The sequence below is a fragment of the Melopsittacus undulatus genome, chromosome 4 (assembly GCF_012275295.1).
Source record: "Melopsittacus undulatus isolate bMelUnd1 chromosome 4, bMelUnd1.mat.Z, whole genome shotgun sequence".
Classification (NCBI taxonomy): Eukaryota; Metazoa; Chordata; class Aves; order Psittaciformes; family Psittaculidae; genus Melopsittacus; species Melopsittacus undulatus.
This window is the reverse complement of record NC_047530.1, coordinates 2,553,353-2,566,595: the sequence shown is the minus strand read 5'-3', so window position 1 is coordinate 2,566,595 and position 13,243 is coordinate 2,553,353. Positions and strand designations below refer to the sequence as shown.

The following is a 13,243-nucleotide window of genomic DNA, read 5'->3' as shown; positions in this document are numbered from 1 at the left end:
TTTGTTATGGTTTGGATTCTTTCCTGCCTTTCTTCTTTAAGTACGTAGGTGCAGTTCCATTTATGTGCCAATTGTTTGTCCTTAGCAGCCTGGGTCTCCTGACAGCCATCAGCACGGAGCGCTCTGTCTCTGTCATCTTCCCAATCTGGTATCGCTGCCACCGCCCAAAGCACTTGTCAGGCATCGTGAGTGGGGTGCTCTGGGCCAGCGTCGGCTCTTTCATGGTGTCCATTTATCTTTGCTATGTCTTTCGTCAAGGATATGGGACAGTCTCTGCAATTGTGGGCATTCTCTATTCCGTGATTTTGTCATAATTGATGTTGATTTCCAACGTGTCCATGGTCATAAGGCTCCGATGTGGCTCACAGAGACGGAGCCTGGGGAAACTCTAAGTTGCTGTTGTGCTCAATGTCATCTTCTTCTTTGCCTTTGGGATGCCTTTCAGAATAAAAGCTTTCCATGATCTTTTGTATAATGGTTTTCTACTTGTCGAAAATGTGACTCTGGTTCTGTCTCTGCTGAACAGCAGCATCAATCCAGTCATTTACTTCCTGGTGGGGAGCTGCCGGCAGCGCCGCTTCCAAGGCTCCATCCAAGCCGCCCTGCGCAGAGTGTTTGAAGAGAAAGCGAGGAGCAAGGAGGAGAACCCCGTGCCTGAGGGCATCCCCATGGAGAGCACTGCCCAAGGCCCTGCTGGGCAGGGGAGGCCTGAGCTCTGCTCCCCCTTGCAATGACCCTGTAATGGATGGGAACCTAGCTGAGAGTTGACTCCCTCTCATGCCTGAGAGACAGAACAAAGGATGTTGTTTGCCGCAGTGTGTTCGGTAGAGTACACACGTTTATGTTCATTGTGAGTGTTTGTCAGAAAGAGGCAGGAAAGAGAGGGGTGCAGCTGTTCTATGACCTTCACACTGGGCCACACTGGGGTGCCTGGACAACGCTCTCAGCGTGGACAATGCTGAGATCATGAGAAACTGCACAGTCCCATGAGTAAACAATCAGAGATCTGGCATAAAGCCGCTTGTTTTGGTATGGGTATAAAAGAAGGACTCTCTGGTGGCCATGGGAGAAGCCTCACCTATGGGTGGACATACTGCACAGGAATGGTCCCATTTACATGAGACTCCTGGCATCAGCTGCCATGGGGCTTCCCAGCTGGAAGTGTGGAACTGGATGATGATTCAGTGGTAGCTGCTGATGTATTTCTTCTTAATCTCTGTTGTCTCTCTACAGTCATGATTTGATGCATTGCAAAGTTTCTTTGGTACTTTCCTTACAGATCCATATATGTCTGATTTGCTTTACTGTACTTGTTCACTCTAGATAGTGAGAGATATTTATCTAAATCACATTAGTGTCAGTGCAATAGTGTGATTATTGTCTTTAGTGTGCTTGTTTAATAAACTCTGCAGATTATAGAGCTAGCGTGTGGTCACTTTGCGACGTATCCTGCCTGCCAGCAGAAGAGACCCTTGTGGCCCTGTATCCCCCAGATAAACTGTGCGTGCTTTGGCTGAGCAGCCGAGTGTTGTGGTGCTTTGGGGAGCTCTTTGTGTGGGGAAGGTGTGAGAGAGAAGCCCTGGGGGAGTTCTGGCCGTGTCTCCTGTCCCAGCCAAGCAGGGCTCTGGAAAGGACTGCAAAGACAGGGAAGCCAAGGAGGACCCCTGCTGCGTGCTGGGGGGGGTTGTGGTGTAGAGGAGAAGGCAAAGGGAAGCATCGCAGATTGGACTGTGAGGGAGAAAAAAAGCAAAACAGGAATGAAAAGAGTAAGAGATAGATAGAAAGAAAAGGAGGAAGGCAAGAGAGAAAGCCATTAATTAAGCCAGGAATGAAGAAAGGAATTGAGGAAGAAGGAAGGAAGGAAGGAAGGAAGGAAGGAAGGAAGGAAGGAAGGAAGGAAGGAAGGAAGGAAGGAAGGAATGGAGGAAGGGAGGAAGGGAGGAAGGGAGGAAGGGAGGAAGGGAGGAAGGGAGGAAGGAAGGAAAGAAGGAAAGAAGGAAGGAAGGAAGGAAGGAAGGAAGGAAGGAAGGAAGGAAGGAAGGAAGGAAGGAAGGAAGGAAGGAAGGAAGGAAGGAAGGAAGGAAGGAAGGAAGGAAGGAAGGAAGGAAGGAAGGAAGGAAAAGAAAGAAAGAAAGAAAGAAAGAAAGAAAGAAAGAAAGAAAGAAAGAAAGAAAGAAAGAAAGAAAGAAAGAAAGAAAGAAAGAAAGAAAGAAAGAAAGAAAGAAAGAAAGAAAGAAAGAAAGAAAGAAAGAAAGAAAGAAAGAAAGAAAGAAAGAAAGAAAGAAAGAAAGAAAGAAAGAAAGAGAGAGAAGCAGGAATGAATGAAGGGAGGGAGGCAGGGAGAGAGAAAGGAAGGGAGGGAGGGAGAAAGAAGGGTGGGGAGAGAACGGAAGGGACGGTGGGAGACTGGAGAAAAGGAAGGCAGAAAGAAAGGGGAAAAGGAAGGGAAAAGGAGGCAAGAAAACAAAGCTGTGGCTGCCCCGTCCTTGACAATGTTTAAATAAAGTTTGGATGGCGTTCAGAGCATCATCCAACCTGCTCTAGTGGAAGGTGTCCCTGCCCATGTGAGGGGTTGGAACTGGATGAGCTTTAAGCTCCCTTCCAACATAAACCAGTCTGTGGTTCCATGACTTCATGCAGAGGGGAAAGAATGGATAACTTCCCACAGGGAAAGAAGCAGGGAAATGGGTGGGTGAACACAGATCCCTGCCACATGCTGGTTGCTGCTCTCCCCTGGTGGCTGCGTGCCTTGAAACAGTTGTGCAGAGCTGCTCAGCACCTCGTGGCATGGCCAGGATCAGAGTGGCAGCATCAGGCTTCCTCCTCATGCTGAGCTGGAGAACCAAATGTACACACAAATAGAAGTGTGATGCTCCTGATTTGTACAGAAGAAAGTGGCCCATACATCTGCTCATGTTAATTTCCATAATTCAGGCTTTTACTGGTCATGGGCACAGAGGTGCATTCAGTGGAGTTACTATGAGTACACGAGCAGGAATGCCGGGAACGTTCTGCTCATAGGCACTGCTGAACCCATCCTTTGCTCAGAGGGATCGAACCCTGCCACTGAAGAGTGCGGCACATTCCCATGTAAGGAGCGTGCTCTTGCTGCCTGCCCAGCTCTGCAGCCCAGCCCGGCCTGCCTTTGTGCCTCTCCATCAGGCAGGAGCTCAGGGCCGGCTCTGCTCACCGCTGCTTTGGACACCAGAGCAGAAGAACAAGGATGCTCCTTGTGATCAGAACCCATCTCCTGCCATCTAGAGGCACCAGCCCCGCACATGTCTGTGCAACCAGCGCTGGGAGTGGGCTGGATGTGACCCTGTAGTCCCCTGAGCCCGGGATCTGTGTGAGCAGAGGGACTGGAGCTCCTGTTTGAGGCAGTTTTTCCTTCTCATTTCCTTCCCACGACCTCCCTACCTTTCCTTGCCTTGACTCGCCTTACTTTCTTTTGTCTTGCATTCCTTCTCTTCCCTTGCCTTGCCTTGTCTGTCCTTCCCTTGACTTCCCTTTCTTTCCCTTCTCTTGCCTTAATTTGCCTTGTCTTGCCTTCCTTTCAATTGCCTTCCCTTCCTTTCCATTGCCTTGCCTTACCTTGCTTTGCCTTCCTTCCCATTGCCTTCCATTCCCTTCGTTTCCATTGCCTTGCCTTGCCTTGCCTTCCCTTCTTTCCTTTCCATTGCCTTCCCTTACCTTCCCTTGCTTTCCCTTCCCTTGCCTTGCCTTGACTTCCCTTCCCTTGTCTTTCCTTACTTTGACTTCCCTTTCCTTCCTTTCTCTTGCCTTGTTTTGCCTTCCCTTCCATTCCTTCCCATCCTTTCCCTTCCTTTCGTTTCCACTGCATTCCCTTCCCTTCTTGTCCATTGCCTTCCCTTCCTTTCCTTTATTTCCCTTCCCTACACTTTTCTTCTTTCCCTTCCTTTCCCTTGCCTTGCTTTGTCTTGCCTTGCCTTGATTTCCCTTCCCTTTCCTTTCTTTCCATTGCCTTGCCTTGCCTTCCCTTTCTTTCCTTTCCATTGCCTTGCCTTGCCCTCCCTTCCTTTCCTTTCCATTGTTTTCCCTTCCCTTCTTTTCTATTGCCTTGCCTTGTCTTCCCTTCTCTTCCTTTCCATTGCACTCCCTTCCATTACTTTACCTTCCTTTCCATTGCATTGCCTTGTCTTCCCTTCCTTTCCCTTCACTTTCCTTTCCTTCCCTTACTTTACCTTCCCTTCCCTTGCCTTTCATTTCCTTCTCTTCCTTTCCCGTTCTTTTCCTTCCTTTCCCTTTCTTCTTCCTTTTTCCCCTTTTTTCTTCCTTTCTTCCTTTTCCTTGCCTTTCCATTTGCAGTTCCCTTTGCCTTTACTTTTGCCTTCACATTTCTCCTTGCCTTTCATTGCCTTCCTTCATTTGCCTTCCTTGCATTTCATTTGCCATTCCTTTTCCTTTTCCTTTCCCTTTCCTTTCCTTTATTTTTGCCTTTCGTTGATTGTTTCCTGTTCCTTCCTTCCTTCCTTCCATTCTTTCTCTAACCCTCAATTTTTCTTGTTTCTCCTTTTCTGTTGCTCTTCTTCTCTGTCACACTCTCCAAATTTATGTGTTTTCCTGTGCCGCCTTCTCTCTTTCTCTCTCTTTCTCCGTTTCTCTCACATTCCCCTCTTTCAGCCTCACTGTCCATTTTGCAGGTTTCCCTTTGATTTCTCTTCCTCACCCCAAGTCCCTCAGGAATGAACCCAGTGGTCCTCCTCGGCTTCCCTGTCTTTGCAGTCCCTTTACCAGAGCCCTGCTTGCCTGGGACCAGAGACACGGCCACAGCTCCCCCAGGGCCTCTCTCTCCCACCTTCCCCACGCAAGGAGCTCCCCCAAAGCAACACAACACTCGGCTGCTCAGCCAAAGCACACAAAGTTTATTTGGGGACACAGGGATAGGAGCCTCATAGGAAGGGGGAGTAGAGCTCAGGCCTCCCCCTGCCCAGCAGGGCCTTGGGCAGTGCTCTCCATGGGGATGCCCTCAGACACGGGGCTCTCCTCCTTGCTCCTCGCTTTCTCTTCAAACACTCTGCGCAGGGCGACTTTGATGGAGCCTTGGAAGCGGCGCTGCCGCCAGCTCCCCACCAGGAAGTAAATGACTGGATTGATGCTGCTGTTCAGCAGAGCCAGAAGAAGAACCACTCCTTGATTAACGGAAATACCGTTATGTAAAAGTGGAAGGACAGCATTTAAGGTGAAGGGCATCCCAAAGGCAAAGAAGAAGATGACATTGAGCACAACAGCAACATAGAGTTTCCCCAGGCTCCGTCTCTGTGAGCCACATCGGAGCCTTATGACCATGGACACGTTGGAAATCAACATCAATACTGACAAAATCACAGAGTAGACAGTGATCACACTTGAAAAGAGTGTCCCATATCTTTGACGAAAGAGATAGCAAAGATAAATGGACAACATGAAAGAGCCGATGCTGGCCCAGAGCACCCCACTCACGATGCCTGACAAGTGCTTTGGGCGGTGGCAGCGATACCAGATTGGGAAGATGACAGAGACAGAGCGCTCCGCGCTGATGGCTGTCAGGAGACCCAGGCTGCTAAGGACAAAGATGTTGCTAAGGAATGGAGCTGCCTCTACAAACTTATTGAAGAAAGGATAAAAAGATTTCAAACCATAACAAATGATTGTTAAGTAGAAATGTGCCAATGTGAACAGAACAAAAAGGAGGAGCAGACAGCAGTCAGCAATAGCCAGATTTAGGATGTAGATGGTGAAAGGATTCCGCTTCATCTGGAAACCCAGGAACCACAAGACTATCCCATTCCCCACCATTCCAATGACACAAATCACCAAAAGGAAAGCTAGCAAGACTGTAAGTCGATCCGGTGCATGTAAACATTTACGTTCACCATGTTCCACATATCTCCAATTTCCATCATGTGTGTAATTCAGAGAGAGGTCTGTTGTGTTGGTGCCCTCCATGGAGAAGGAGCCTGCTCTGGGTGGCCGCCTTCTCCCTCTGGACCACCTCCTAGGAGACACAAGCAATGGGAAGGCAATGAGGGCCATCGGGGTTCCCTGCTCTCCCCATCTCTGCGCACAGCCCCACGCCAGCCCCAGGCTGCTCCAGGCAGGAGCCGTCCCCTGGCGTGGCCAGGACAGGCTCCCAGCCCTGCCCGCCTGGCCCTGCCCAGGAGCCATCTCCCACCTGCCCGTGCCCGCTCTCCTACCTCCTGCTGCTCCTGCCAACAGCGCTGCTGCAGGAGCTCCAGCACAGGGGCCTCCAGCCTCGGCAGCACAAAGCCTCTGGGGATGCTTGCGTGGCCACCGCGCTCTGCTCTGCCCTCTTCCTCGTGCCTGGGCACCACAGCTTTGCCCACACATCACGGCCCCTGCTCACCACGCACCCCTCACAATCTGCCCCCATCGCTGACAGCTTCCCCTCACATGTCCCATGGCAGAGAGAGATCTTGTCATTAGGAGCTGGGCACCTCACCCCCTTCCTCTCTCTCCTCCCCCCAGCTTTTCACCACCAGGGGAGGATCCTTTATGATCCCAGGACAAAGGCTCTCAGATTCCATAAAACAGCCTTTGGAACACCATTTGCTACATCCATAGCTCTCAGGAAGGAGGGAATCGCTCACAGAATCTTATGTTTTTTTATGTGTTGGGAACCCGGGATCTTGCACCATCAAACAGACCCATCCTGTCCATGGAACGTTATCCCTTTCTGGGTGTCTGAGCTGTTACAGGGGTTCCAGAAAGAAGAAGACAGCTCTTTCTACTGCCAAGCAAAATGGATGCTCCCGTGAGAACTGTTGCAGCAGTCTCAGACATAGGCAAGCACACGCAGTGTGAGCTGCCTGCAGGCTGCCCTCTTGCCATCAGCCAAGAAGGTTTATCCATGGCCAAGGCAGATGCACAGTGTGCACAGGCCTGGAACTGCTCAGCTTGGGTGTTCTGTGGATCACTCACTCCCTGAGGAACTCACGTGGGAAAGGTGGGATTGTAACACAGGAATGTACATGAACCATTCCCAGGGATGGCGCGTGGCAGAAAGGTGAGAGTGGGAGAGATCAACAGCAGGAGATCACTGAGGTGCAGACACGCAGCAGCATCAGGGCTCAGCTTCTTGTCTCTAATGCCATGGAAACTGGTGCTCAAAGACTTCTTCCATCTTTCTTCCGGGAGGCAGCACCAGGAGCTAAAGGCTTTGCTTTAATGTGTCAAAGCATGGAACATAATACCTGTGGGACATTGGAGGCTACAAAGCCATAGAAGTAATCAATAAAGGGAAATGCCTTTCACAGTGGAGGTGAAGAAAGAAAAGCACATGCTGTCATTGTAGGACAAGCAGGAGCTGACATGTTATAGGCCCAAAAGTGATGGAAATGGGGATAAAGGGACCTCGTCTCCCGAGGCGTGACTGAACAACACTGAACTGGCCATGTGCAGCTCTCTGATTCTCTTGCAGGCCCTGAAGGCTACAGCAGGCCTTATTTGCTCTGACCCACTGACTCATCCCCTGCCCCTTGCTGCAGGCCTGCACACCCACACTGCAGGACTTGTCCCTGCCTGAAGCCCTGTCTCCATCCCCTCTCATGGGTGGCCCTTCAGCCTGTGCTCCAGCCCTGCTTCAAGCCTACCTTTAAGCCTTAACTCCTGCAGCTCCAGGCTGCAGCCCTGCAGAGACTGTGGAGCTTGCTCATTACCATGCGTTCACCACATGAAATCAAGGGATACCCTTGGAAGACTCCAGCCTTGGGGGTGACAAGCACAGGCTTTGACTCCCAGAAAATGGTATTTAGAAGCTGGGAAACACAGCAAAATGGAGAAAAACTAAACAATGAAAATGTTGTTCCTTGGGCTGCTGAGGGAGGAGATTGTGTGACAGGAACCACTTGTAGATAAAAGCACATTTGCAACATTACATACCCCACACAGTGTAATCTCAGAGGAGACACATGCACATCAGGGATGTGATTAGAGGCAGTGGGCAAAGCCCTTGTGATGTTCTCTATATGCTTCTATATGCTTCTGCTGAAGGGATTCTCTTGACATCTCATTGCCAAATCTCTTCCCCGTCATCCGCTTGCTGAAGGGACATAAGATTCTGTGAGCGATTCCCTCCTTCCTGAGAGCTATGGATGTAGCAAATGGTGTTCCAAAGGCTGTTTTATGGAATCTGAGAGCCTTTGTCCTGGGATCATAAAGGATCATCCCCTGGTGGTGAAAAGCTGGGGGGAGGAGAGAGAGGAAGGGGGTGAGGTGCCCAGCTCCTAGTGACAAGATCTCTCTCCGCCATGGGACATGTGAGGGGAAGCTGTCAGCGATGGGGGCAGATTGTGAGGGGTGTGTGGTGAGCAGGGGCCGTGATGTGTGGGCAAAGCTGTGGTGCCCAGGCACAAGGAACAGGGCAGAGCAGAGCGCGGTGGCCACGCAAGCATCCCCAGAGGCTTTGTGCTGCCGAGGCTGGAGGCCCCTGTGCTGGAGCTCCTGCAGCAGCGCTGTTGGCAGGAGCAGCAGGAGGTAGGAGAGCGGGCACGGGCAGGGGGGAGATGGCTCCTGGGCAGGGCCAGGCGGGCAGGGCTGGGAGCCTGTCCTGGCCACACCAGGGGACGGCTCCTGCCTGGAGCAGCCTGGGGCTGGCGTGGGGCTGTGCGCAGAGATGGGGAGAGCGGGGAATGCCGATGGCCCTCATTGCCTTCCCATTGCTTGTGTCTCCTAGGAGGTGGTGGCAGAGGGAGAAGGTGGCCACCCAGAGCAGGCTCATTCTCCATGGAGGACACCAACACAACAGACCTCTCTCTGAATTACACACGTGATGGAAATTGGAGCAATGTGGATCATGGTGAACGTAAATGTTTACATGCATCGGGTGGACTTATGGTCTTGCTAGCTTTCCTTTTGGTGATCTGTGTCTTTGGAATGGTGGGGAATGGGATAGTCTTGTGGTTCCTGGGCTTCCAGATGAAGCAGAACCATTTCACTGTCTACATCCTAAATGTAGCTGTTGCTGACTGCTGTCTGCTCCTCTTGTTTTTTCTGTTCACATTGGCATATTTCAACTTAACAATAATTTGTTATGGTTTGGATTCTTTTTATCCTTTCTTTGAAAAGTTTGTAGATGCAATTGAATTCCTGTGCCACTTCTTTGTCCTTAGCAGCCTGGGTCTCCTGACAGCCCTCAGCACGGAGCGCTCTGTCTCTGTCATCTTCCCAATCTGGTATCGCTGCCAGCGCCCAAAGCACTTGTCAGGCATCGTGAGTGGGGTGCTCTGGGCCAGCATCGGCTCTTTCATGTTGTCCATTTATCTTTGCTTCAAATTTGATGAAATTCATGTAACAATATTTAAAAGTGTGGCCATTACCTATTCCGTGATATTGTCATTATTGATGTTGATTTCCAACGTGTCCATGGTCATAAGGCTCCGATGTGGCTCACAGAGACGGAGCCTGGGGAAACTCTATGTTGCTGTTGTGCTCAATGTCATCTTCTTCTTTGCCTTTGGGATGCCTTTCAGTGCTGAGGTTTTCTTCGATCTGTCCCTTTCGCGTAATTTATTTCCAGAAAACACCACTCTGGTTCTGGCTCTGCTGAACAGCAGCATCAATCCAGTCATTTACTTCCTGGTGGGGAGCTGCCGGCAGCGCCGCTTCCAAGGCTCCATCCAAGCCGCCCTGCGCAGAGTGTTTGAAGAGAAAGTGAGGAGCAAAGAGGAGAGCCCCGTGACTGAGGGCATCCCCATGGAGAGCACTGCCCAAGGCCCTGCTGGGCAGGAGGAGGCCTGACCTCTCCTCCCCCTTCGCATTGACCCTCTAATGGATGGGAACCTAGCTGAGAGTTGACTCCCTCTCATGCCTGAGAGACAGAACAAAGGATGTTGTTTGCCGCAGTGTGTTCGGTAGAGTACACACGTTTATGTTCATTCTGAGTGTTTGTCAGAAAGAGGCAGGAAAGAGAGGGGTGCAGCTGTTCTATGACCTTCACACTTGGCCACACTGGGGTGCCTGGACAACGCTCTCAGCGTGGACAATGCTGAGGTCATGAGAAACTGCACGGTCCCATGAGTAAACAATCAGAGATCTGGCATAAAGCCGCTTTGTTTGGTATGGGTATAAATGAAGGACCCTCTTGTGGCCATGGGAGAAGCCTCACCTATGGGTGGACGCACTGCATATGAATTTTCTGTGTTACCTGAGACTCCTGGCATCAGCTGCAATGGGGCTTCCCAGCTGGAAGTGTGGCACTGGATGATGATTCAGTGGTAGCTGGTGATGTATTTCTTCTTAATCTCTGTTGTCTCGATACAGTCATGATTTGATGCATTGCAAAGTTTCTTTGGTACTTTCCTTACAGATCCATATATCTCTGATTTGCTTTACTGTGCTTGTTCACTCTAGATAGTGAGAGATATTTACCTAATTCACATTAGTGTCATTGTCTTTAGTGTGCTTGTTTAATAAACTCTGCAGATTATAGAGCTAGCGTGTGGTCACTTTGCGACGTATCCTGCCTGTCAGCAGAAGAGACCCTTGTGGCCCTGTATCCCCCAAATAAACTGTGTGTGCTTTGGCTGAGCAGCCGAGTGTTGTGGTACTTTGGGGGAGCACTTTGCATGGGAAAGGTGTGAGAGAGAAACCCTGGGGGAGTTCTGGCCGTGTCTCCTGTCCCAGCCAAGGAGGGCTCTGGAAAGGGACTGCAAAGACAGGGAAGCCAAGGAGGACCCCTGGTGCGTGCTGGGGGGATTTGTGGTTTAAAGGAGAAGGCAAAGAGAAGCATCGCAGATTGGATTGTGAGGGAGAAAATATAAAATGAGGAATGAAAAGAGTAAGAGATAGAGAGAAAGAAAAGGAAGAAGGCAAGAGAGAAAGCCATTAATTAAGCCAGGAATGAAGAAAAAAAGTGGGAAAGAAAGAAGGAAAGAAGGAAGGAAGGAAGGAAGGGCGGGAGGGAGGAAGGGAGGAAAGGAGGAAGGGAGGGAGGAAGGAAGGGAGGGAGGAAGGAAGGGAGTGAGGAAGGGAGGGAGGAAGGGAGGGACGAAGGAAAGAAGGAGAGAAGGAAGGAAGGAAGGAAGGAAGGAAGGGAGGGAGGGAGGGAGGGAGGGAGGGAGGGAGGGAAGAAAGAAAGAAAGAAAGAAAGAAAGAAAGAAAGAAAGAAAGAAAGAAAGAAAGAAAGAAAGAAAGAAAGAAAGAAAGAAAGAAAGAAAGAAAGAAAGAAAGAAAGAAAGAAAGAAAGAAAGAAAGAAAGAAAGAAAGAAAGAAAGAAAGAAAGAAAGAAAGAAAGAAAGAAAGAAAGAAAGAAAGAAAGAAAGAAAGAAAGAAAGAAAGAAAGAAAGAAAGAAAGAAAGAAAGAAAGAAGGAAAGAAGGAAAGAAAGAAAGAGATGAATGAAGGGAGGGAGGAGGGAAGTAGGGAGTGAGGGAGGGAGGGAGAAAGAAGGGAGGGAGGAGGGAAGTAGGGAGTGAGGGAGGGAGGGAGAAAGAAGGGAGGGGGAGAGAACGGAAGGGAGGGTGGGAGACTGGAGAAAAGGAAGGCAGAAAGAAAGGGGAAAAGGAAGGGAAAAGGAGACAAGAAAACAAAGCTGTGGCTGCCCCGTCCTTGACAATGTTTAAATAAAGTTTGGATGGCGTTCAGAGCATCATCCAACCTGCTCTAGTGGAAGGTGTCCCTGCCCATGTGAGGGGTTGGAACTGGATGAGCTTTAAGCTCCCTTCCAACATAAACCTGTCTGTGGTTCCATGACTTCATGCAGAGGGGAAAGAATGGATAACTTCCCACAGGGGAAGAAGCAGGGAAATGGGTGGGTGAACACAGATCCCTGCCACATGCTGGTTGCTGCTCTCCCCTGGTGGCTTGTGTACCTTGAAACAGTTGTGCAGAGCTGCTCAGCGCCTCGTGACATGGCCAGGATCAGAGTGGCAGCATCAGGCTTCCTCCTCATGCTGAGCTGGAGAACCAAATGTACACACAAATAGAAGTGTGATGCTCCTGATTTGTACAGAAGAAAGTGGCCCATACATCTGCTCATGTTAATTTCCATAATTCAGGCTTTTACTGGTCATGGGCACAGAGGTGCATTCAGTGGAGTTACTATGAGTACACGAGCAGGAGTGCCGGGAATGTGCTGCTCAGGGGCACTGCTGAACCCATCCTTTGCTCAGAGGGATCGAACCCTGCCACTGAAGAGTGCGGCACATTCCCATGTAAGGAGCGTGCTCTTGCTGCCTGCCCAGCTCTGCAGCCCAGCCCGGCCTGCCTTTGTGCCTGTCCATCAGGCAGGAGCTCAGGGCCGGCTCTGCTCACCACTGCTTTGGACACCAGAGCAGAAGAGCAAGGATGCTCCTTGTGATCAGAACCCATCTCCTGCCATCTAGAGGCACCAGCCCCGCACATGTCTGTGCAAACAGTGCCGGGCGTGGGCTGGATGTGACCCTGTAGTCCCCTGAACCCGGGGTCTGGGTGAGCAGAGGGACTGGGGCTCCTGTTTGGGACAGTTTCTCCTTCTCGTTTGCTTTCTCTGAGTCCCTCTCACATTCACTCTTTCATTGTTTCTTAGTTCCCTTATTCCCTCCCCTTTTTCTTAATTTCAACTTTCCCCTTTTTCTTTTCATTCATTTCCCCTTTCCTTCCTTTCCTTTTCTTGCCTTGCCTTGCCCAGACTTGCCTAGCCTTGTCTTTCCTTCCCTTGACTTCCCTTCCCTTTCCTTAACTTGACTTCCCTACCTTTCACTTTCCTTGCCTTGTCTTCCCTTCCTATCCTTACCTTCCCTTTCCATTATCTTCCCTTCCTTTCCCATGCCTTGCCTTGCCTTCCCTTCCTTTAAGTTCCATTTCCTTCACTTTTTTCCTTTCCCCTCCCTACTCTTTTCTTCCTTTCCCTTCCTTTCCCTTGCCTTGCCTTGATTTCCCTTCCCTTCCTTTCCCTTCAGTTCCATTAACTTGCCTTGATTTCCCTTCCCTTCCTTTTCTTTCTATTGCCTTCCTTTCTTTTCCTTTCCATTGCCTTGCCTTGCCTTCCGTTCTCTTCCTTTCCATTGCCCTCCCTTCCCTTCCTTTTCCTTCTTTTGCCTTGTCTTTCCTTCCCTTGACTTCCCTTTCCTTCCTTTCTCTTTCCTTGTTTTGCCTTCCCTTCCCTACCCTTTTCTTCTTTGTCTTTCCTTTCCTTTGCCTTGCCTTCTCTTGCCTTCCCTTGATTTCCTTTTCTTCCATTGCCTTCCCTTCCTTTCCTTTCCATTGTCTTCCCTTCCTTTCCATTGTCTTCCCTTCCCTTCCTTTCC

General features: G+C 50.1%; 1 protein-coding gene across 1 annotated transcript; it reads left to right on the top strand.

Moving 5' to 3' along the window:
• The first annotated feature begins 8,850 nt into the window (after positions 1–8,850).
• LOC117436138 (mas-related G-protein coupled receptor member H-like) lies at positions 8,851–9,756 on the top strand. The gene has a single exon (XM_034062361.1). The coding sequence runs from the start codon at positions 8,851–8,853 to the stop codon at positions 9,754–9,756; it is 906 nt and encodes a 301-aa protein (XP_033918252.1).
• The last annotated feature ends 3,487 nt before the right edge of the window (positions 9,757–13,243 follow it).